The following is a 26,139-nucleotide window of genomic DNA, read 5'->3' as shown; positions in this document are numbered from 1 at the left end:
CTTTCTTTCTTTATTTGGTGTTTAACGTCGTTTTCAACCACGAAGGTTATATCGCGACGAGGGAAAGGGGGGAGATGGGATAGGGGAAAGGGGGGCGAGATGGGATAGAGCCACTTGTTAAGTGTTTCTTGTTCACAAAAGCACTAATCAAAAAATTGCTCCAGGGGCTTGCAACGTAGTACAATATATGACCTTACTGGGAGAATGCAAGTTTCCAGTACAAAGGACTAAACATTTCTTACATACTGCTTGACTAAAATCTTTACAAACATTGACTATATTCTATACAAGAACCACTCAACAAGGGTAAAAGGAGAAACAGAATCCGTTAGTCGCCTCATACGACATGCGGGGTGCAGAGAAATAAGGATGTGGAAAAGAAGACTTTTGGTAAGTGAAATAAAGGTGATGGATCCAGTCAGGTAGAAATAAGACAACAAGAAAAGAATTGGAAAACTGCAGGGAATAGTAGGGAGAGTTTTCTTGGAAGGAAATATAGGTGAAAGGACTGGTAAGGCAGAAATAAGACAAAAGAAGAGAAGAAACAGAACCGTTAGTCGCCTCTTACGACATGCTGGATAGCATCGGGTAAATTCTTTCTAGTCCCAACCAATATGGGACTCCCCCTAACCCGCGGGGGGTAGGGAGTAAACAATCCACTCAGCAACCAAATAAACTAAACAAACAAACAAGCCAGAACAGACTTGAACGTCAGGCAATGAAGCTCCTCAAAACAGATCACACAGCTCAAGCCAAGGACAACAACACTTTTTTTTTAAATCAGGAAGCAAGAGAATCGTACCGAATGTGTTTGGATTGAAGGCAGTGAGTATCAGCAGCACGACCCAAGACTTCCAGTAGGAATTAGTGATGGCAAGCGAAGGTGGTGTGTACCTGAAAATAAATATTAAAAAATCAACTTGAGAAAAATAATTGGACAAAATCAAAAGTGTATATCCACAAGTATGAAAAGCATCAAGAAAAAACACTTGAGAATAAAGGGAACACATTCACAGGTACTTTGGTACAGTGGAACCTCCTCTTTAAGATCTCCAAAAACCTGTTCTTAAAAAGAAGGGAGTCTTAAAATGGAGGTAAAATTTACAGAGGTTATGAACAGAAAGTCTAAGAAAACAAGGTCTAAAAAAATGGGGGAAGTCTTAAATTGGGGGTAATTTTACAGAGGTTATGAACAGAAAGTCTAAGAAAACAAGGTCTAAAAATGGGGGAAGTCTTAAAATGGGGGAAGTCTTAAATTAGGGGGTCTTAAAAGGAGGATTCCACTGTAAAGAAATATCCTTTAAACTAGAACAATAAAAGACATTCATCACAAGTTGAGGAATGAGTTCTAGTGCTTCCCTTTTCTTTCAAACATGATTCTAATAATGAATTGGAGGGGGGTCTGGTTGCCCAGTGGGTAGAGCACTGGACTTGTGATCCTCAGGTCTAAAGTTCCAATCCAGGCCGGGACAGACACGGGTCAACTTTATGTGCAGACCTACAGATAGTATCCATGTCCCTCCTCCCTGTCACCACTGTCTCATTTAAAAGACCACGGTCATCCTGCCAGAAGTGCAGGTGGCTGATTACACCTAAACAAGCACACACCTAGGTAGCACAACTCTTGTTGCTGCAAGCTTTCCACTGGGAGGAAGCGACCCAAATTTCCCAGCAATAAAGTACACTGGAACCCCGCTTTTAAGACCAACTAATAACCTGCAAAAATCATGCCTTAACAATGAGGACGTCTTAAACTGGGGATATATTTACAGGGCGTATGATTACAAATTGCAAAAAGACAAGGTCTTCAAAGGGAGGAAGTCTTAAAGTGGGGGGGTCGCAAAAGGGGGTTCCACTGTAATGAAAATGAAAAAGAAAAACAGCAAAATAGTGACAAGGAATATGGCTGACACACTACTTTGTGTAGATGAGAAGTACAGACCCTTTTGGCAGCACGATGTTTTCCGGGTGGTGGTAGGTGCTCAAGTTGAGTAGCGCATTGAACACGTCTAGTTTGTCCATCTGCAGTACAGTCATACCTGTCAGAACAAATCCAAAACAACAACTCAGGCATCGATCGCATTCTTACTAAGGTGATGTTTTTTGTGTGTCCACACAAACCATTGTATGTCACAGAACTACCAAATTTTTGGGACTATGAGGTGCAACTTTTTTCTTCTTCTTTGACCCCTGCGCCCTATTGACCTGTAGTGCCTTGTGTTTGACTGAAGAAAAGTAAACATGTACCCACATCGCTAAACAAAGAAACATAACACTCCCTCTGTAGTGAAATGCTTATTTCTGCTACTACGACCTTAACACTTCCCCGGGAACATTCCTCTTAGACATCAAAGGTGTCGCTCTCAGGTGGAAACTCTGTCACTGACCCAGGGTCACAATGCCACTGTCTGTAAACAAGGGCAAAGAGAGAGAGAGAGAGAGAGAGAGAGAGAGAGAGAGAGAGAGAGAGAGAGAGAGAGAGAGAGAGAGAGAGAGAGAGAGAGAAAGAGAGAGAGAGAGAGAGAGAGAGAGAGAGAGAGAGAGAGAGAGAGAGAGAGAGAGAGAGAGAGAGAAAAGGATCAAAGACAGACGGAGAGAGAGAGACAGGGTCCCCACTGGTTTTTAGAAACAAAATTCCATGACTTTTCCATGACTTTCCATGAGCCTCAATAACATTTTCCATGACTAGATCCACAGGTCGCCATTTCTGAACACGCAAACTTTATATGTCTTGACACTGTAAGTTTTGACACTGGCTTGCTTTGCACTGAATTTGAGTCACGTTTCTACGCAGTGTTTCTTCGACAAGCAAGTCAAGCATTTGCTACGCAGTCAGATTATCGGTACTGTTTGCTGGTCCTGTCATTTCACTAAACTGGACCAGCCACTGTTTGTATCCATCTGCACTTTCGTAAATTCCGTTTCGTAACCGTCACTGTGACTTGACGAACTGCCATTTTTTTCACCGCGATACACAGTTCATTGCGAAGATCTTCCTCGGTAATTCGTTCCAATTCCGCATACTTTTTGTTGTCAAGAGAGAAAGAGAGAAAGAGAGAGAGAGAGAGAGAGAAAGAGAGAGAGAGAGAGAGAGAGAGAGAGAGAGAGAGAGAGAGGGAGAGAGAGAAGGAAAGAGCGATTAGAGATAGACAGAGACAGAAAGAGAGAGTAGAGAAAGAAAGTACAAAAGAAAGAAAGACAATTAGAAAGAGAGAGAGAGAGCAAAAGACAGAGAGAGAGCGAAGGAAAAAGATATTAGGGACACAGACAGAGACAGAAAGAGAGAGTAGAGAAAGAAAGTGCAAAAGAAAGACAAAGGGAAAGAGAGAAAGAGCAAAAGACAGAGAGAGAGCGAAGGAAAAAGAGATTAGGGACAGACAGACAGAGACAGAAAGAGAGATCGAGTAGAGAAAGAAAGTGCAAAAGAAAGACAAAGGGAAAGAAAGAGAAAGAGCAAAAGCTAGAGAGAGAAATAGAGAGAGAGAGAGGAAATAGATTAGAGAGAGAGTGAGGGAGAGAGAAGGAAAAAAAGGTAAGAGACAGACAGAGACAAAAACAGAGAGTAGAAAAAACATTAAAACAGCTTACAAAAAAGACCAAACAGCAATGAAGTGAACTAATCCTCCCTACCATCAAAGTACAACATGGAGGCTCTCTTGACCAGCTGGTCCACAATGTCCATGCAGTCGTTAGCTGTCAGCGGCATCTCCTTGGTCAGTCCGATCAGCATAACTCGCATCAGGGTGTCCTCCAGCACTGGCGCCTCACACACCATACGTAGCATAAATCTGAAACATTCATGTCACGATCAGCATCACACACCATACGTAGCATGAATCTGAAACATTAATGTCACGATCAGCATCACACACCATACGTAGCATAAATCTGAAACATTCATGTCACGATCAGCATCACACACCATACGTAGCATGAATCTGAAACATTCATGTCACGATCAGCATCACACACCATACGTAGCATGAATCTGAAACATTTATGTCACGATCAGCATCACACACCATACGTAGCATGAATCTGAAACATGTCACGATCAGCATCACACACCATATGTAGCATCATACGTAGCATGAATCTGAAACATTCATGTCACGATCAGCATCACACACCATACGTAGCATGAATCTGAAACATTCATGTCACGATCAGCATCACACACCATACGTAGCATGAATCTGAAACATTCATGTCACGATCAGCATCACACACCATACGTAGCATAAATCTGAAACATTCATGTCACGATCAGCATCACACACCATACGTAGCATGAATCGGAAACATTCCATCCAGACCTGTTTACCCCCATAAGTGTTTTGGAGTAATGCTCAGCCCCAAAAATAGTAATCCTGGCACAAAAATAGTAATCATCCAGCATTCGTCGCCAATTACAACGCACATGACAACTGTGTCTGCGAAACGCAATCATGCACATATATCCATCATTCACAAACAAAACACATCAGTCAGTTTTTGTAGTCATCATACTTTCAAAGAGGATCACATCAAAAGCACATGCATCACTGATTCTTTTTCTTTTGCTCGTAGTAGGCCTTTTTCAGTGTGTCAAGCGCTTCTCTACTGTACTTGCGCTTGCCGAATGAGTGAGGGCGAGACTTCACCACTAGAATAAGGCTCTCCAGCGTCTCATCAGACAGACATGATCTCTGGTCAGTCCTGTGCATTTTCAACCCATTTTGCCATTGAAAAAAACAATGCCAAACATGTCAATTGATAAAAAATATTTTTTTTTTACATTTTTTTTACATTTTTTTTATTTATGAAAATCGTAGTCTTGACACGGATAGCGGAATGGCGTATTTTTTGCAGAAAATCGTAATAAATTACGCCAAAATCGTAAGGGTAAACAGGTCTGTGAATCTGAAACATTCATGTCACGATCAGCATCACACACCCGACGTAGCATGAATCTGAAACATTACAACACATCATACAGGGTGAACCCCCCAAAAGGCCACCCACTAAAATGCTAATAACTCCTAGCGAATTAATTCATATTTGGTGTACATCAGCTTGAGATGTGGGATGATAAGTTCACAAAGTTTCAAGTTTGTATGTTAAGGGGAGGCACTGGTGTTAAAAGTGATTTTTTTTGTTTCTTAACTCTTGGGTCAACAAATGTTTCAGAATTTAAGTACTAAGTCCATCTCCTGAGAAAATGAAAAAAAATAAAAATTTGGACCATCGGTTGCCATGGTAGCAATCCAAGATGGCCGCCAAACTGCCCCTTTTTAAAACCCTAAGGCTTTTTTAAAACTGCATGAAATTTTGTTTTGATGCTTGTTATTTATACTTCAGCACAATGCCGAGAAACTGATAGAGTCGTTTTTTGATATCTCAAGTCATTTAAAAAATATCAGTGATGAAAGTGAGTGATGTTGAGTTTCATGAAAAAACGCCCCCCAAAACGGTATAACTTCTCAATAAATATTTTTTTCAAGAAATCACTCTATCAGTTTCTGCAAAATAACACACTCAAGATGTATGCAAAGTTTCAACAACGCAAGTTCATAAGAAAAAAAGCCTTAGGCTTTTGAAGTGACAAAAAAGTAGTTTTGAGAAAATACACAAAACGCGAAGAAAATGTATTTTTTGTACACAAACGTTTATGAAACATGTAACAAAACAACACTAACAAAACAACAAGTCTTGCTTGGTTCCACAAGAAAAACAGAAACTAAATTCAACAAAATTTAAAATAACAACACCCAGTGTTCTGCAAGCACCAAGGAAACTGTTCGAAGGTCACAATGATCAACTCTCATCCGTTATGTTCACGCTGCGTAAAGTATGCCCATCCATAACTCCCAACTTGTTATCAGTGAAGCCTTTTATCTTGGACCTCTTTTGGACTTGCTTTGAATAATCAGGGAGTCATATGACAGTGTCCTTTACTTTCTATACTACAATATTTGGGTTGACTTCTGTGAATTGCCTTGCAATGCCATGGGTACTTTGGAAGCTCCTCTCCAGCTTCTGCATCTGTAGAGACAACATAAATTCAAAATTAATATATGTCTATGACAAACTCATATACTGCTATTCACATTTTCCCAACAATGACCCTCCCCCCCCCCCCCCCCCCTTACACACACATTTGAAAAAAGGTATTCTAATATTGTGATACATGGTAACACGATATTTGGGCGCATGCATATGTCAGTGCTGATAGTCAAGCAGTGAACAAAAAGATGTTGACAAATCATGTGAATGGTACTATTAGGCAGTGCTGATCTGGTTTACAGCTATTGCACATACATTGCATGCAGAAACCATATGGTCTGCATGGGACGTATGACCACAAGCAATGTTCACTCACTGGGCCATGTGAATGCATGTTTGTTTGAGCCACAAGAAAACTGTGATCACAGGAGCAAGCTATATATATAATATGCTCGAGAAAATAAATGAGGAAAGAACAGATGTTTTGCCCCAACACTGACAAACCTTGTGACAACCAAGCTTCACAGTAGCAGCACATAACTGACAAAATTTGCATCCTATTCAGTTTCTTTGCATCAGGGTGTTGTTACTTAGATTCTGTTCTTCAGCATAAAACAGTCACACACACACACACACACATAACCAAACAAATATATAAACTTCTACATGTTTGTCAAAAGAAGAAAAAAATACATACCTACTACCATCTTGCTTATCAGCTGCTTGGAATCTTCCCTGCTCTGCTTGGGCTAGTATTCACTGCACCAGATTTCCCAGGAGATGCAAGTTGCACCATGGCTGAACATAGTCATTTTTGTATTGATTGTTCTTTTTCTAAGCAGTTTATTTGCTTTTTTCAAGAGAAAAGATATAGGGTCTGCCTTCTCGTTGCCATAAATGGCAAACTCCGTGTTGTCCTTTTTGCCGTACGCATTCCGCTCCGCAACTCTAAAATAAGTCGTGGCTCAAAACACTCATGGCAACGTGCTTCAAACGTACACCACCGGTGGTGATTTCTTGCTCCATCTCAGCTGTTGCAAGGGAAGCAGCATAGTTTCCAGCCAATTTTCATTCTGGACGAAGAAGAATGCACAAACTTGATCTTCCGATTCGTTCGTAGCAATAGCAGACGACACTATCGACTCGCACTTTCTTTTTAAACTTCTGTCACGCCAGCCTCTGCAACTGATCTGATTTTAGTCGATAATTATCTCCTTTGCGTGTCAAGCACTGAAATCGGGGCAAAACGTGTGATAAACTGAAGTTTCCACAAAGATATCCAAGGAAAATCGCAGCTGTAGATGTTTCACATCGCCTTTGGCGAGACCTGGCGGAAATCAAGAATATTGCATTCTGGGAAGGCCGAATCGAACCGAACGAGACCGAGCATAAACGAAGTTTAATATCCGCGATTCGATTGGTCAGTAGACAAAAATTTTCACACGGAATCTCCCGGAATCTTCATCGGTTGTCTTCGGCTCATTGGAATGTCTTCCAGTTGCTGTTACTAACGGCGCGAAATCTGTAAACGGAAATTCCCGTTGTCCGCGGTATGAACTGATTGTAAGCAAAGAAAAGACAACTCATTCCAGTCATGCTAACGTGACCACCGTAGACGATGTGTTTGACTCACATTCACCTCTCAAACATACGCATTTTTTTGCTGTTTTGTGTTTGTTCAGTACACAATTGCATACACATACATTGTTCATTTAGCCGTTTTGACCGTTTATGATTAATTCTGATCTAAAATCAGTACATCAGAGTAACCAGAAGAGGTTCAAAATCCAGAATCAGAAAGAAAACCGAAATGACCAGGGAACAAAAAAATCACTTTTTTCACTGTGGTGTCTGCCCTCGTTAACAGTCCGACTTTTATGCTCTATCAAACAAGAAGAGCAAACGCTCGATCGAGTCACTTTCGCAGTTCTGAATATTATATGAGGCATCAGATGGACAGGAAGAAATTGCTATTCACAACACAATGAGTCACGTTCACATAAAATTTGAGCCCGGTCACTTTTATAGTTTCCGAGAAAAGCCCAACGTTAAGTTGTGTGTTGCCGAACAGAAAAGGCTAGTTATCTCCCTTGTTTTTCTGATAACGTTCGTAAAAGGCTACAGATGTAAATACTTTGATGTAAAGAATAATCCTACAAAGTTTCAATCACATCCGATGAACTTTGTCAAAGATATAAAATGTCTAATTTTTCCTTTGACGCTGACCTGTGACCTTGAAAAAGGTCAAAGGTCAACGAAACCATCGTTAAAGTGTAGAGGTCATTGGAGGTCACGACTAAACAAAATATGAGCCCGATCGCTTTGATAGTTTCCGAGAAAAGTCCAACGTTAAGGTGGTGTCTACGGACGGCCCGGCCGGCCGGCCGGACAGACTAACACTGACCGATTACATAGAGTCACTTTTTCTCAAGTGACTCAAAAAATGTATTCCAAATTCGGGGATAGACTCAAAAGTACTAGGTTTGGCACATCTGTGTTTGGGCATAAGCAAACATTTAATAGGTGAGGTAGACATGCACTATCATTTCAAAACAATTTATAATAATGAGACCAAAAGGAAATCTGCTTACGCTCTATCGTTGTCTGGAGGCCAGTTGTCCTTGTTGTAATAGTGTTCAGGTGCTTCCATGAACAACACTTTTCTCAGGCTGAAAGACAAGTTCGTGGAATTAGCTTGTAGTCAAGAGCAAAAATGAACTCACCAACGATTTTCTTTCCAGGCCTCTCACTTGCACACAAAAGACACCAAGTTATAGAACAGAATCAACAGACAGTGGGAAATAAAAACAAGACAATGACAGCAAACACACATAATAACTGCACTGATGCACACACACACACACACACATGAATGCACACGCACTCACACATACCCACACACACTACCACATACATACACACATGCACACTCACATTACCACACACACATTTATACACACACACACTACCACTCACACACACTACCACACGCTTACACACACAGCGACTAACATACATTATTGATATTACTCTGAAGCAGGTGAAACCAAAAGCAACCTCATGTAGATGTAAAATAACAGGCAACCTACCAGTGTACAAACTCTGGCGCCTTAATGTCCATCATCTTTGGCAAAATGCTGTGAATCCAGTAGATGGCATCACGCTCAATAACTGCAAGCTGATTCCGGAACTTGTGCAGCACCTCCAGGTCTAGAACACGATAAGGATAAGGAAGATCCAATCCCTAATATTTCAGAAGAAAAGCTGATTCCCTCAAGAAAGCAACACACAAAAATGAAAGAAAGAAAAAGAATACAGATAAAAACAAGAAGAGCAAACGCTCGATCGAGTCACTTTCGCAGTTCTGAATATTATATGAGGCATCAGATGGACAGGAAGAAATCGAAAATTTTATTGTAAATTTTCATTTAATAAATATACCTACCCGAATCACATGTAGCAGTTGACTCAGTCTAAAGTGCTAGGTCTGAAAAGGCTACCCGTCTAAGGGGAGCAACCCCAACTAAAAAAGTGTAAACGTAGCTATGGTAATGACGACGCACCCAGGGAGTTACCTCCCCTCCTGCGTACTACGTCACTACTGCTACTGACCACGTGACCCCTATCATTCGACTCGAAGAATAAAATCTCCCAATCATAAGCGGGGTAGGTGGGAGGGACTACGATATGTGATTCGGGTAGGTATATTTATTAAATGAAAATTTACAATAAAATTTTCGATTAAATTACATATTCCTACTCCGAATCACATGTAGCAGATTGAAACAACAAGGCGGTGGGAAAGAAAAAGTTCAAACTCACTCTCAAATCCTTGTCAAGAGCTGACCTCCTGCCACCATGGCAGGCAAAGCTCTAGATCCATCCTGGCGAAGGGCCGAGATGTCACGCAGGTAAAAATTCATGAAGACATCCTCGGAACGCCAGTATGCGGTGTGGAGCACCTCCTCCAGTCTTCTTGATCGTAACACGGCCAAGGAGGAGGCCCAAGCTCGCGTCTCGTGAGCCCGAGCTGATTCCAGAGGAAGGACAGGCTGTGTCCCCCCTTCATTGCGGCGGCTCCACTCGTAAGCATGCTTAATGAGCGCCGACACCCACCGGGCCAGAGTCGTCTTAGTGATATCCTTATGTCTCTCCGTATTGAGAGAAATAAACAAAAGCTTTTGAGCTGCGGATCTAAGAGACTGAGCACGGGCAAGGTAGATGCGAAGGGCTCTAACGGGGCAATTTACTAAGTCTGGATCATTCGGAGCCAGAATAGTGGACAAAGGCCTGACATGAACCAAAGGAGAAGCTCGCTCGGGAGCCTGGTTTTTCGCAAGAAACTCAGGTCGAAACCGCAAAGTAACGGACCCATCTGATTCAAAGGAAATGTCGTCCGAATTACCGGAAAGAGCGTGGATCTCACTGCCCCTTCGTGCCGATGCTAGCAGCAAAAGGAAAAGGGACTTGCGTGTAAGATTCGCAAAACTGGCATCTCTGAGAGGTTCAAAATCCGCTGAACGCAGAAACTCCATGACCAATAAGAGATCCCACTTAGGAACGGGCGTACGAGACTTGACGTCAGCAAGGGAAGCGCCCTTGATGACCCCCGCGATCACGCCACTAACATCTATAGAGCGACCTATCTGGCGTAGGGTCGCCGAGATGGCCGATCTTCTTACTTTCAACGAGGCAGCAGAAGCTCCCTGAGAGGACATGAAAGCAAGATGGTTCGCCACATGCATCGTGCGGGGCGCCGTAGCATCCAGCCGATGCTCGTGACACCAGGTAACCCAGGCCCTCCAATGTGACTCATAAACGGACGAGGTAGATGCTCTGTGCGAGCGTCCTACCAGGTCCATGGTCAGATCTGATGCCCCTTTGCGCCTCAGAGAAGACCGCACAACCTCCACGCGTGAAGATTCAGCATCTGAGGCTCTGCGTGGAGGCTGCCGGTGTGAGGCTGTACCAGTTCTCCTCGCGTGAGAGCGAGAGGAATGGGAGGGCCCTGGGCGAGTCTCAGCAGGTCCGGGAACCACGGCTGAGACGGCCAAAGAGGAGCGATCAGCAGGAGGGACGGGCCCTCCTGCTCCGCCTTCCTGAGAACTCGTGTGAGTAACTGGAATGGCGGGAACGCGTAAGCCTCCAGGCCTGACCAGGAAATGTCCATCGCGTTCGTCTCCCACGCCTCGGGATCCGGGAATGGTGAGACGAACACTGGTAGTCTCTTCGAGAACCTGGTGGCAAAAAGGTCCACCTGAGGTTTCTGCACAAGAGACCAGAGACGATCCAGCGCTCCGTGAGTGATGGTCCACTCTGTTTGAAGCACTCTGTCGGAGCGGCTGAGCGCGTCCGCCAGAGTGTTCAAGCTTCCGGGCAGGTACCTGGCCGAAAGCCTGATTTGATGCTCTGAACACCAAATCAGGATCTCGCAGGCCCTGACCGAAAGTGACGGAGACCGCGACCCTCCCTGCTTGTTGATGTAAGCTGCCACTGTCGTGTTGTCTGTAAACAGACGAACATGCTTGGCCTGAAGGGAGGGCCGGAACTTGTCCAGAGCTAGAGCCACGGCTTCTAGCTCCAGCAAGTTGATGTGCTGCATCCTCTGATCTGCCGACCACAGACCTGACGCAGTCAGCTGGTCTGTGTGAGCCCCCCACCCCATCAAGGACGCGTCCGTGAACAGGTCCAAATCTGGGGCAGGAAGGGCTATCGGCACGCCCCTGCACACCCACTCCGTGTCCAGCCACGGAAGGGTAGCGGATTGGAACCATCCCTGGAGAGGGATGAGGGCATTCCAATCCACCGTGGGAGAGTCCACGAACGGCTTCAGCGCAAGCTGAAAGGGACGTTTGTGGACCCTCCCCAAGGGGACCAGGAGAGCCATGGACTCCATCTGCCCTAAGATGGAGGCCAAAGTCCGCAGGGAGGCCCTCGGGAGAGGCAAAGTGGAGCGTATGCACGCCTGGAGCTTGTCCACCCTCTTCTGAGAGGGCTGAACAGTCCAAGCCACCGTGTCGAAAGACATTCCCAAGTAGGTGAACGTCTGACACGGTGTCAGCTCCGACTTTGATCGGTTGATCGAGAAGCCAAACAAGTTGGCCTCCCGAAGAACCGATTGGGTGTCCTGCTCGCACCCCGCCTGACTCTGACTCAGGATGAGCCAATCGTCCAGGTAGGCACGTAGCCGGACACCCCGCGACCTCACCAGCGCGCAGACCTGTCTCACGACCATGGTGAAGACCCAAGGGGCGAGAGACAGGCCGAAAGGAAGGGCGCGAAACTGGTAAACCTGACTTGCCCACCGGAAACGAAGCCATTTCCGGTCGGCTGGATGCATAAGAATATGGAAGTATGCATCCGTCAGGTCGATGGAAGTCGCCCAATCTCCCGGGCGGAGAGAGTCCCTGACCGACGCTGGCGTCTCCATCTTGAACCTTATCTCCCTCAAAAAGGTATTGAGGAACGACAGGTCCAAGACAGGACGCCATGCCCCTGAGGCTTTGGGGACGGCGAAAAGCCGTCCGTAAAACCCAGGGGAACTGTGGTCGAGGACTTTCTCCACTGCGCCCTTCTGCACCAGGGAGTCTATTTCCGACCGAAGGACGGAAATGGCTTCCTGCGAGGAGGGAGGCCTGAACGCCGGCGGACGCCTGACCAGAGGTGCCTTGCCATCTTTCCAGAGAAGACGGAAGCCCGACCTCACGACCCCCACGATCCATTGACTCTGTACAGACACGAGCCAGTGGGAAAGTGCCCGGGAAGGGCCCCCCGCCATCACCAGAGTGGAGGGCGGGGTGGGGGGGAGATCGGGAGCACTTCATTGGGGGTGAGGCTTGCTTCCAGAGCCGCCTCTCCCCCTGCCGGAAGACGGTCGTCTTCTCGAGCCCCGAGAAGAGGAACGTCCCCGACCCTTGTCTGCCGGTTTGGGAGGGCCAGCAACCTTAGCCTGCTTCGGCTGAGAAGGCTGAGACTGCTTGGACTGCTTAAGGCTGTGCAGGGAAAAGTCAGAGAACTGCTGGTCCCTGTTAGCCTGAATTTCCTGTCTTTGGGCATCAAAAACGAGATGCCCAAAGAGGGAACCCTCCAAGACCGGTGAGGCACGCAAAGTGTCCTTGGTCGCCTGATCCGAAAACTGAGAGTGTGACAGGAAGAGATCCCGACGACACATAACAGAGTGCGCATAGTGCACAGCAGAAAGTCTCATCTGTTCTTCATTGACCCTCGCAAGAGCGGCCAACAAAGTGGAGACGTCATCCGCATCCTGATCCTCGCTGAGAGAGAACGGATTCAGCGAATCAGTGAGGGCACGAGAGAGGGCCCGAATGAGAGTCTCAGCAATGGAGGCAAGCTCCAGCTGCTGACGCCCTGCCTCTTCAGAAGCAATCAGCGTGTTCTCAGAAAAGAGCACGCCGTCATCCTTCTTGATAGGCTTGGCCAACAAGGCCAGCATCTCCGGAGGAACTGTCAAAGATGAACGCGGGAGAGCGAAAGCATCCAACAAGTTCCTAGGAGACTTCTGCAAAACCAACCGCTTGTGAGACGACAGGGCGAATGCAGAAGCCTGAGAAGGCGAAGCCATCCACTGCTGAGCCAGCTCCGGAACTGAGCCGTGAGGCACGAGCAGCGGAACCGGAAGTGAAGGAATTCCGCTTCCGGAAGGAGATGGCTTGGCCAAAACTTGAGAAAGCTGAAAGGCTATGGATGGAGACTCCAAAAACCGGAAGTATGAGTCATCCTCCTTCCCAGAGCGAAAATCAGCCATCGCGGACGGTGCCGTCGAAGCGGCAGCCGACGAGACCGAAGCCCCTTCCGCGAAATATCTCGAAGTGACCTCAGCAGCGGCCTCAAGAGCCACTTTGAGTCTCTCCGGATAACCAACACGTGCAGCTTCGCTGGCGACGGACTGAATATCCGAAACATCCTGCGAAGGACCGAAGTCCACGTTGCTGGTAGAAGGGCGGTGAACACCGTAACCGGAAACCGGAAACCCGTCCACTCCAATGCCATCCGAACTCATGCCCTGAATAGGGAAAGAGTAAGAGGACGGCATGCCCACAGCCGCCGGAACCGGAACCGCAGTCGAAGCAACAACCGAAGACGGAAGCGCTGACTGCCCCGGCCAGGGCTGAGACACCTGCCCAAAGGGCTGGTGATGCCCCCCCGCGACCGCCACCCGAGAGGAAGCGGAAGCGGAAGAAGCAGCAGATCCGGTCTGAGCCGGAAAAGTATCAGACGCGACCGCGAAAGGCGGAAGCGCAGACACTGTGGACGGCGGCCGGAAGGCCGATTGCCCAGAGGGCCACGTCCGGTCAACCCCGGAAACGACCCCAGCGGGTGCGTACATCGGGGGACCTATGCTTCCGGCGAGTGCCGGAAGCGCAGCAGACGGAACCGGCTGGTCGACTCCGGAAACGACCCCAGCGGGTGCGTACGTCGGAGGACCTACACTTCCGGCGAGTGCCGGAAGCGTCGAAGCCTGAACCAAATGCCGCCATTGCTCATCAACACGATGGTCTTCCGTGAAGCCAAAGTGAGAACGAACAGGGGTTTGCGGGTCGTGAACCCGCAGAAAAGGGCTGCTTCCCAGCAGGGAGCGTCCAGCGGCCTCACGAGGGCCTACGGACAAGCCCAACTTACTTGCGTCGCCAACCACAGCGGTAGAAGGCACAGAAGCAACCGCCTCGGTCAAGGACAGCGTCACAGCCGGAAGCGGAAAGGAAGCCATCGACGGGACAACGGAAGTCGACGGCTGAGAACGCACCATCTCCTCTCTCACCAACGTGCGAAGCTCGGGAACCAGCGAAGAAAGCAACGATGAAACCAGCGACGTCGAATCTGCAAGAGGCAGAGAAGACGAGCGAGAAACAACGGTACGCGTAGGTTGATTAGACTGCCCCCCAACCGGCTGGTCATTTGGGGCAGAAATAGGGACCGTCATAACAGCATTGTTAGCAGCGTCAGAAACAACAACCAAAATAGGCTTAGGGACAGAAGTGGAAGACTTGGGTTTAATTTTCCCCTTCGCATCAGCCTTGCCGCGCTCGCGCTTTTTGTCTCCGTCAGACATGCTGACAACAAAATGGAGACACAAAATTCCAAAATGGCTACCACAAAATACGTGACCAACACGTGGCCGAAAATTTCAAGTAGCAACTGAAATATTACGTTCGATACAAGTAAAGGAACGAGCTCACCAACTACCAGTGCAGCGGGTGAAGAGACGGGTGTGGGTGCCGGTGGGTGTCTAAGCAAACACCAAACAGCGAACTTCCACTAGAGCCAAAAAATTCACGACCTGCTCCCTAGAAAGCTGAAGTGTCGAATGATAGGGGTCACGTGGTCAGTAGCAGTAGTGACGTAGTACGCAGGAGGGGAGGTAACTCCCTGGGTGCGTCGTCATTACCATAGCTACGTTTACACTTTTTTAGTTGGGGTTGCTCCCCTTAGACGGGTAGCCTTTTCAGACCTAGCACTTTAGACTGAGTCAACTGCTACATGTGATTCGGAGTAGGAATATGTAATTTAATTGCTATTCACAACACAATGAGTCACGTTCACATAAAATTTGAGCCCGGTCACTTTTATAGTTTCCGAGAAAAGCCCAACGTTAAGTTGTGTGTTGCCGAACAGAAAAGGCTAGTTATCTCCCTTGTTTTTCTGATAACGTTCGTAAAAGGCTACAGATGTAAATACTTTGATGTAAAGAATAATCCTACAAAGTTTCAATCACATCCGATGAACTTTGTCAAAGATATAAAATGTCTAATTTTTCCTTTGACGCTGACCTGTGACCTTGAAAAAGGTCAAAGGTCAACGAAACCATCGTTAAAGTGTAGAGGTCATTGGAGGTCACGACTAAACAAAATATGAGCCGGCCGGCCGGCCGGACAGACTAACACTGACCGATTACATAGAGTCACTTTTTCTCAAGTGACTCAATAAGGATAAGGTATTAAATAGTCTCGTGAGGTTACTCTCCTAGACATTTGGGCTGCTTTCTCCCTGGGGAAAGCGACTGCCATATACTATGATATAGCATGCCTGTCAAGTCTTACGTTTTTCGCGTAATGCTTACAGAATTTTGATGTTTTTCAAGTCTTACGGCATATGCCGAAGATCTTACGGTTTTTACAAAACAAATTTGGTCAAATAAAAAAAAGATCGCAAAGGTTCGTCCGAGAACACAGTAACAGCTAAAAAATCTCGCGGTAACTGATCCGGCGGAAGTACAAGGCAACACGCATGAGCACACCGTCAGCGTGATCTGACCGAGTACTGTGCGACAACGCTTGACCACACGCGACCTCAAATTAAAGCAGTTACATGTACTATTGTGTTGTTCTCGGTATCTTCAAGGTATTTTCTCACGTTGTACGAAGTTTTAAGCCATAGAAATGAAACTAAGGGAGTTGTGATGCATTTTCGAAGAGCTAGCGATCGAAAGTGAAAGTAGCCGGATTCCTGTCACCTCCGATCATGTCGGACTTGTTTTTAGAACACGCGCGACCTCAAACCAAAGCATTTACATGTAATTTTTTGTTTTGTTCTAGTATCTACACAGTATTTTCTCACGTTGTACCTAGTGTGAAGCCATATAAATAAAAATAAGGGCGTTATGCCTTTTCGAAGAGGTAGAGAGCGAAAGTTGACACCGGATGTCTGTCACAACCGATCATATACGACGTGTTTTTAAAACATGCGCGACCTCAAACTAAAGCATTTACATGTCATATTTTTGTTGATCTGGTATTTGTCCTTGATTGTTGAGACACACATGAGTTTCTGGCTTGTAGCTTGTGTGTTTTACATGTTCTGTTTGGTTAAAATGTTCTCTTTTGTGGTGGGGGTTTCCATTCATGATTCACTGATTGAATCACTGTGTTCAATGAATGAATGTTGTTAAAACACACTTGTTTTGTGCCTTTACTATCAAGTGGTGTTTTTGTGCATTCTAATAAAAATTTGTGAGGGGTGTAAATCACTAAATGTGTGTCTGGTTGGAAGTATACTGTCTTTGTACAATTTAGGTGATTCTCGGTACAATAAATTTACATTTAAACATGCTTTGCATTTCAAAATTACATAAAACAGTGCAGTTCAGTGTTGAGAAAAGTGTGTTTTTCTTATGTGTGATATAAGGCTGATTTCTTGTTTTTGTGTGTGTATGTGTGCATGTATTTAGTTCTTGTGGTGATTAATCTAACGACTTCTGCAATTTTGCATGTTGTCTTATGCTTTTTGGTGCAAACTTATGGTTTTGTTAGCAAAATCTTATGGTGAGAGTCCACAAGAGCTTGACAGGTATGATATAGTATGGCCCTACCTTATTTTTTACCTCTGTTTAACTTGACTGCGTTTAAATATGACACTTAATACACATGGAAACAGAGATCTGTGTGCTAAATGTCATATTTTGGTCAAATATGCAAATAACATTTGAAGATAAGGATAAGAATAAAGTACATGTAGTACAATGTTCTGTGAAGTTACCCTCATGGAAGTTCGGGCTGCTTTCTCCCTGGGGAAAGCGAGCTGCCATATAGTACGGCGGTACCCAATGTTTGGTTTTTTTTCTTGCATGCGTGTGTTCATGTTTCCAAGCCCTGAGACTTTCACTGTGAACTTGGGAATCTTTAACGTGCGCATACGTGCACACAGGGTGTTGAAGCACAGAGGAGAGTCTGCACAAAGTGAACTCAAATCCCTCACTAAACATGAGGATTGAGCGCAAACCAATTACATTAGACACCTGGTTTATCAACACATTTTGCCGGCACAACTAAACAGGTAAGGATTTTGTAAAACGGTTGGAAGGAGTTAAAAACAATTTATTCTTACATTTTTATTCATGGCTTATGAAAATGTCTCGTGTACACTCTTCATTAAACTTCAAATCCGTAATTGTACACAAGGAAAAGTAACCAACAGATTCATTAAAAAAAGCGCATATACTTAGACACAACTAAAACAAATTGATGTTGTCCTGGAATTTTGGCGTAACTCGTTTCAGACAGCTTTTCAGGAGAAGGCCAAAACTGATTATTTTTGTTATGAAAAAGTGTTTGTATTTGTACTTGGTATGGATAGAAAGAAAAGAATGTTAATCATGTATTGTCAATCGTATTTAAGAGAATATTGTCCATGGAGAATGATTTTCTTTGTCAAAAGCACAAAAACATCAAAATCGCCAAGAATCGAGTTACGACAAATGTCCACGACAACGTTACAATGTTAGTGTAGAGATCAATGCAAAAGTTGACCTTTGTGGTCGTTGCGAGCGACGGCCTCTCTGACCGCCGGGGTGATGGTGAGCAGCATGCACAGGGAGATCAGGTCAGCCACAGACAGCACGTACCGCTCCTTTTACACAGAAAAATCAAACACATTATTTTCATTCAATTTCATTTACTTCACTTTATTATCCCATTGCTGGGAAATTCCGGTTGCTTCCTCCCATTGGGAGGCTAGAAGCTACAAGAGTCGCATGTACATGTTTAGGTGTAATTAGCCACCTGCACTTATGGCGGAATGACCAAGGACTTTTCAGCGCTGAAAGTCCACGAAATGGGGCACTGGCCTTTGGCTAGTACTTCTCATAATTTACTAGCCAGAGAGCACATTTTTGTATTTTTACTCACCAAACCAACAATTTGTTTCAGCAACTTTACTTGCATTTGGCAAGTAGATTTACATTTCTACTCGCCATTTACATGTTTCTACTCGCCATGGCGAGTAAAACAGTCGCCACTTTCAGGCCTGCTTTTACATGCCACTGTGGTGACACGGGATTGGGATATGGATACCGTCTCTGAGTCTGCACATAAAGTTGACCTGTGTCTGTTCCCGCCTGGATTCGAACTCGTGACTCTAGAATCACAAGTCCAGTGCTCTACCAACTGAGCTATCAGGCCCCATTTTTGTCACAAATGCAAATAACATTAAGGACAAAGATGAGAATAAAGTATTACACATTCCTGTGAGGTTGAAATTCGGGCTGCTTTCTCCCTGGGGAAAGTGAGCTGCCATACAGTTCGGCGCTACCCAATTTGCTTCTTTTTCCTGCATCCATGTGTTCGTGTCTCCAATCCCTGAGATTTTCGCTGTGAGCTTGGGATCCTTATCGTGCGCATGCATGCACACGGGGGTGTCCAGACACCGAAGATTGCCAGTATTTGGTAGCAATACTGGTAAAATGACCTCTTTACTGGTTCATTTCCAAGTCTCTCTCCTCTTCCCTTCCACTCTAAGCTAATTTTATTCTATCAAAAACTAGCTTTATGCACAAGTATTAATCAGAAGACATGCCGTCAAATGTCAACAACAACATTAACTTTTATCTTTTCAGTTCCCAGTGGCCTATGGCTGCCTGAATGGCATGGTAAAATCGGTTATACACATAAAAATCTACTCATGCAATAACATGAGTGAACGTGGGAGTATCAGCCCATGAACGAAGAAGAAGAATCTTTTCAGCGAGCACTGTCGTCTATATTCGTCTTGATATTCGTATAGGTAATGTTGTACTTTGTAATGCTGTATGCTTGCCGTTGACGATTGTCCTTTTATTGTCTCTATCTTTATGTCTTAGTTTAGCAGCGACAGATTGTAAGACTAGGTGTCAGCCTAAACACTCCATCCTTGAGTAATAAAGTTTGTTCGTTCTATCCAAATTCCCACCTTGAGTGCAGCGTCCATTTCTGCGAACTTGGCTTCTGGTCTTTCCTTGGTCAAGGAGCGGCAGTAGACGGAAAAGTCAATGTCCTGCCGAGTGTTGCGTATCACTTCTCGCAGTAGACCCCTCAGCGCCCGCAGGTAGTCATCCTTATTGGACAGCAAGTCTTGGAACACTTCCGCCAACACCTGACACGCAGAAATCAAGGTATTACAGTGGAACCCCCCTTTTAAGACCCCCCAATTTAAGACTTCACTCCCTTTTCAGACCCTGTTTTCTTAGACTTTCTATTCACAATCTGTGTAAATGTATCCCCATTTCAAGATTCGCTCCGTTTTAGACCTGATATTCTCAGATTATTTTCAGATCTTACAAGGGGTGTTCTACTGTATAACAACACTACTTATTTCTCTGCATTTAGAAGCTTCTCATATGTTTGTCATAGAGAAAAGATATACTTTTGACAAACATACAGACGTGCAACTGTACACAAATTTACAAAGACTGTATTTATGTGTTTCTATGCTTTCTCCAGCAGATTTGTGTGTGTGTGTGTGTGTGTGTGTGTGTGTGTGTGTGTGTGTATGTGTGCGTGCATGTGTGCGTGTGTACGTGCATGCGTGAGTGCATGTGTGTGTAAGTGTGTGTGTGTGTGTAAGTGTGTGTGTGTAAGTGTGTGTTTTAAGTGCGTGTGTGTGTAAGTGTGTGTGTAAGTGTGTGTTTTAAGTGCGTGTGTGTGTAAGTGTGTGTGTGTAAGTGTGTGTGTGTAAGTGTGTGTTTTAAGTGTGTGTGTGCGTGCATGCGTGCGTGTATATGCGTGAGTGCAAGCATGCATGTGTGCACACATGCGTTTAAGTGTTAGTGCAAAGGAAATTATATTCTGGTAATAAAGCCACAGAACGTAATGCAATTCAGAAGTCCTCAACATGAAACAAGCTGACAAACCCGAATGCAGCTCACTTGACAAGCACAAAGTCAACTCACCTTGCTAGAAACTTCCGGGGAGTGATTGAAGGCGATGCCAAGGAGTGACATGTTGTTGGGGTTTCTAGCCGAGGTCAGTTCATTGATGATGGTAAATTTGACCACCAGGCGGACATTCTCTGGATGCTGACCCAGCAGTTCTCTGTGGTAAGTAAAGAATAAAGCAATGCACACTGTCAAATTTTGTGTGTGCTTATGATATCATACGCACAAAACACAATCTTTTCACATTTCACACTGATGAAGAAAATTCTCTGCTTGGAATTGATCAAACTAAAATAAAACATATTAGAAAACTCAATCTTTATTTTTTGAGAACTGTTCTCTAAAAACTGAATGAATAAAAATTGCAAAACTAAGTCAATCTGAACCGTAAATCAATCAATGCAAGTAAAACTTTTTGTGACAAACAAACAAAAAATGCACGCAACATTTCTACACGTTTTTTTTAACAAAGGTCTTCAAAAAAAACTAAAAGTTACTAATACTCTTCATTTTTTGTAAAAGCTGGCAAAACTGTATAAAAAAGCTAGAACAGATTTGAAATTGTGTTTTCTAAATTAATTTTCCCACAAAACTATGCAGATGGTTGACCACTGCTGACACACAATAGCAGAGACGCTTGCCTTGATCTACAAGTTATCTATTGTGCTGTGACACCCATGTAATCACATATATATCCACGCTACAGATGAGAAAATTATCACATAAGAAAAAACATGAGCACTGTATCTGCCTTGATCCACAAATGATATGTTCTGCTGTCACACACAGGTGTATTTGTTGTGCCGAATTCGTGGAATCAAAACCATTTTTGACCATTTCGCGTAATTGGCAAATGTTGCCCATTTTTTTAAATCGGCAGTGATTTATCGCACATGCAAAATGGCTTAGAAAAGTTTTGGAAGCCATTGCGCAAATATTCAGCTAAGCCATTACACATATTCGGCAAATCGCTGCCGATCTTTGATTCCGCTTAGTTACTGGGCAAAAGTGTTGCTGATTCAGCACAATTCGGCAATTCCGTGAACTGGGCATGCCATATTCATGTACCTGATGCAGGTGAGAAAATGAGACACCAGTGGCTTGGTCTTGAGGCGGATTTTCAACAGCTGCTGAAGCACCTCCTGATCATTCTTGTCGTCTTGGTTACAGTTGGTGCACACCGCAAGCAGCAGATCCTGAGCCGTGCGTGTCAACTACAACATGAATCAATCAAACTGTTACAGCACAACATCCCTTTCAACACTGCCCCTTTTAAAACTGTGATTTTCAACTCGTTGTCTCTGCATATTAATTTTATCCCTGACTTTCTCAGGTTTTCCAAGATCTTAACCCGAAGACTATTTAAGTTTAAAATTGACGGCGTTACTTTCAATGCCATGAGACGAAATGGTATAAGAAGGGAGGTTCCGCAGGAATAACAAACAAATTTCAACAGAAAAAGCATAATTTAATAAGTCGCTTCAGCATATCAAACAAATCTTAATTCCGCCATATTAAATAAGTTCACTATTAAAATGAAATTTCCCCCACCTTGGGATTCTGAAGCCACATTTCCAGTCTCTGAGAGGAGGTCAAGCGAACCTCTGCATAGCCGGCCGTGACGGTCATCAGACGGATCAGATTGCGGCAGGAAGCGTCCATGGTCTGTCGTCTGACCAGCTGTTCTCGCACCACGTCCAGGACGTATGTCTGAATGCCGGTCAGCTGGTAGGGGTACCTGTGGAGCAGTGGTAACAATGATAAAGACAAGGATAAGATACAGTGGAACCCCCCTATTACGACCTCCAAAAATCTGAGAAAATTAGGTCGTAAAAAGGAGGGAGTCCTAAAATGGGGGTAAATTTACACAGGATATGAACAGGAAATCAAAAAACCTAAGGTCTTAAAAGGGAGGAAGTCTTAAATATAAAATTTCAAAAATAAATTTTGATTTAATTAATATACTTACCAACTCACATAGATAGCATTAACTTCAGTTAAAGTGCTAGGACACTGAACTACGCTTCACCCCAAAGGGGAAGCAACCCCCTAAAAAAGAACGGCATTGACCTATAACCCAAGCTATACAAGAGTCGAGGTCATACCGTCACGTGACCTATCACGCGTGACCCGACCGCCGCCTATGTTAGAAACTCACTCCTACTGAAGTGATCTGTTCATTTTTAGGGAAACCCTAAGCAATAACTTCGTTTTGTGATAAGACATGGAAGCACTCTTACATGGCAACGTGGGGAAATAACTCTGAAACAAAAACCGTATGCCATATAAGGCATGGTCCTTGGTGATTATTTACACTACCGGTGTACTGCGCCTGCGCAGGATGTATACCGGTGAAACTCATTCCGTATTGAAACATATAACCCCTTAAAAAATTTGCGGGGCAGGCTGGGAGGGAATCCAATATGTGAGTTGGTAAGTATATTAATTAAATCAAAATTTATTTTTGAAATTTTATATTAAATTACATATTCTTACGCAACTCACATAGATAGCAGATTGCTAATTTAGGTGGTGGGCAAATGAACTCATAGTTAACATCTTGCAAGTATCTGGCCTGTAGCTACAATAGCTGGCAGACCGAAATTACTGTTCTGCCGAGCACCAGATACGTTCCCAGGAACACATAAAAAGACATCTTCTGCAGAAGATGTCTAGTAGATGCGTATTAAAACAGCGGGTACTTAAAATACCCCGCCGATAGAAAACTCATGACTACGTCCTTGAACGGTCAATAAGCTGCATTCATGACTTATGTAAGTCTCTCAGACTTGAGAACAGATAAAGAAGAGGCCTATACACTCTGACCTCTTGAGCCCGTGCTGCCTGAAAAGGGAGGACTGACTGCCCCCCCCCCCCCTTTTCCCTGCCACCACTGTAGGCATGCCTAATCAATGTGGCAGTCCATTTAGCTAAAAGTTGACTTCACTAAATCATTGCCTCTAGAAGTGTTGATGGAAATAAACAAAAGCCTTTGTTCTGGTGATCTAAACAGATCAGTTTGTTTGTTTATTTGTTGCTTAACGTCCAGCCGACTACGCAGAGCCATATCAGGACGAGGAAGGAGGTGATGAAGGGGGCCACTAGTCAAGCGAGTCAGAAATATATTCAAGCTCGAAATGTACAATTGGTTAAATATGGCTCTAGCAGAGCCAAAATATTGCAAATTGGTAGAATTGTATTATCGGATCTGGTTACTCCTGTTTCTGCTTATTTGTCAGAAATTTTGAATTAAACCTAAGCGCTATAGATCAGTCTTTCTCCAAAGAGATGTCTAAAGCAAAAACCAGACAGAAAATGCACTTACTCGCACTTCTCTCAGAAGCTACTAGAGTAAGTATGACGGCTTCCCGTATTTAGAATAACAAGGCTAATTTGTCAAGGATTAAACAATCCGAACTCAAAAACTCCGAAACTGGGAGCGAATCCCAAGCCTGGACTGGAGATTTGCTTTCAGCAAACCAAAGGGAGGTTCCCTTAATCACGCTGGCTAAAAAGAACCCAAGTGAAAAAATTTTGCGACCTAGCTGTGTCAGTGCAACTGATATCGCATAAAGTCTTAATTCAGAGACGTGGGAGAAAATTCGGAAAGCCAGGATAGGTGGTTCGCCACCCGCATTGAACGGAGAGAAGTGGAGTTCTTTCCGTTAATAGTACGCCAAATGTTCCAAGCCAGCAAAGTGACACAAAAACGAAGACGCTGAACCCCTATGAAATCTCTAGACCAAATCCAGAGTTGAGGCAGAAGTATGCAAGAAAGCGTGCTATTGTTTGCCCACTGAGCGTCTCAATGATTCCCGTACAGTAGACACCCGTGTGGCTCGAGTGTAAAAAAACAAAAACGGCGCCCTCTTGCCAGCCTAAAGGCCTGGCAACCAAGATTGAGTGGGCCCATAATGTGCGACCAACAGGCCGCTCAAAGTAAAATTGAGTATTATCCGGGAACGGGGAGACGAACATTTAGCAGAAGGTGATAGTACCGAGAGGCAAAACTTCTACCAGCGGCTTCTCCAAATTCACCAGAAGGAGTAGAAGCGTGTAGCGAGATAGAGTCCAATCCAAGTGGACATTCCTGGCCGGCTGACTAGAGTCTGCCAAGACCTAGAGCCTCTCAGAAAGGTACCTCCCTGCTAATAAGATTTCGTGGTGGTAAAAGCCACATCAAAACCTCGCATGCTCGCTGTGGCAGTGATAGAGAGCGAGATGCCACCCCCTGCTTATTGAGATAAAAGACCACTGTGGTGTTGTCTGATTGAATCAACACATGTTATCCCCTGACAAGGGGAAAGAATTCCACAAGAGACAGAACTGCTTCCCTGGTGGAGAGAGAACCAACGGGAACGCCCTGTATGAGCAGTGGTGTGAGAATCCAAAGATTGGTTGTGTCTGTGAACCAGTCAAGAAAAGACACTAACATGTTCCGGCTCTTCATTTGATTGCTTAGAAAACGAAACCAGAGCCCCGAAGATCTGAATTAAATAAAAAGTAGCCACTTCCGATCTATTTTGTATATCCGAAGGTGGAAGTAAACATAGGCACGATCTATATAAGTGACCCAACAGGAAGGGCCCCAGTGCCTCCCTCAATAAAGTGAGAGTCCTAATCGCCCCTCCAGCCGCTGTGGGAAAACACAGAGGCAGAGAGAAGAGTGGCCGAACGCTAATACTCCAGTTGACAAGTGCCAAGAGTATGCAAGAAAGCGTGCTATTGTTTGCCCACTGAACCCTACCGCTAAATCGCCTCGAGAAGATAAAGTGGTGGGTATTAACTTTTGGCACCGTGCCACGCCGAGAAGAAGATAATAAACCAAAGCTGAGAAAGGCCAGCTTAGCGCTTTTCTCTGATAAGAAAAGCCGAGGCCTGCCGTGGGCTTTTCCTTTTGCTGTGAGATTCTCTCTGTTAAAGAGCCCGCGTGCAAAGAGGAGGATTCGCAAAGAAAACCCTCGAGCAAGGAAGAGATTTAAAGTCTCACCGACAGAACAATACTGTCGGCCGAGGCCTTTTCCCAGACGAACAGCGAAGCTAAACCCTTTGAATATGTGTGCCGACAGAACACAAAGGCATCCCGTGAGTACGAAACCGCACAAGGGAAAGAACGAATCAAAGTCTTGTACCAAGACGATAATAGAAAGAAGTGCGTCCACGATCTTCCACAGCCAGGAGATCATTGTTCTTGACAACAGACAGTTTCTCCTTGCTATGAACCTTAAGATGTATGATCGACAAGTACGGTGCAACCGGAAGCGGTTCCGTAGTACGAAGAAAAGAATAAACTAAGTTCTTAGGCTTGGTGTAACCTAGGCCTACGGATATCGCTCAGCGAGTGAAGCGTTACTTGAGCGGGTGACGCAAGCGAAAGCAACGCCGCATCGCTGCCCACAAAGGAAGTTATAGAAAAGAAGAAACATATGAGAAAACTTCCACAAGTTCAAATTCTAGAGCCAGACAAGAAAGCGTCCCTGCGTGTGTAAACCGCATGTGCGTACGACCGT

At 44.7% G+C, this 26,139-nt stretch overlaps 1 protein-coding gene across 2 annotated transcripts in view; it reads right to left on the bottom strand.

Moving 5' to 3' along the window:
- LOC138959977 (integrator complex subunit 1-like) overlaps window positions 1–26,139 on the bottom strand; it is a 95,921-nt gene that overhangs the window by 52,664 nt on the left and 17,118 nt on the right. For both annotated transcript variants that reach the window (XM_070331693.1, XM_070331694.1), the window contains exons 7-16: window positions 22,181–22,367; window positions 21,698–21,843; window positions 20,645–20,786; window positions 19,666–19,848; window positions 18,249–18,348; window positions 9,075–9,195; window positions 8,577–8,654; window positions 3,631–3,788; window positions 1,943–2,039; window positions 803–894 (exon numbers count right to left, since the gene is read on the bottom strand). In XM_070331693.1, the coding sequence (XP_070187794.1) occupies window positions 803–894; window positions 1,943–2,039; window positions 3,631–3,788; window positions 8,577–8,654; window positions 9,075–9,195; window positions 18,249–18,348; window positions 19,666–19,848; window positions 20,645–20,786; window positions 21,698–21,843; window positions 22,181–22,367 (1,304 nt within the window). The remainder of the gene's footprint in view (window positions 1–802; window positions 895–1,942; window positions 2,040–3,630; window positions 3,789–8,576; window positions 8,655–9,074; window positions 9,196–18,248; window positions 18,349–19,665; window positions 19,849–20,644; window positions 20,787–21,697; window positions 21,844–22,180; window positions 22,368–26,139) is intronic.

This window comes from Littorina saxatilis, linkage group LG2 (assembly GCF_037325665.1).
Source record: "Littorina saxatilis isolate snail1 linkage group LG2, US_GU_Lsax_2.0, whole genome shotgun sequence".
NCBI lineage: Eukaryota > Metazoa > Mollusca > Gastropoda > Littorinimorpha > Littorinidae > Littorina > Littorina saxatilis.
The sequence above is the reverse complement of the archived record's forward strand: the minus strand, read 5'-3'. Positions and strand labels throughout refer to the sequence as shown.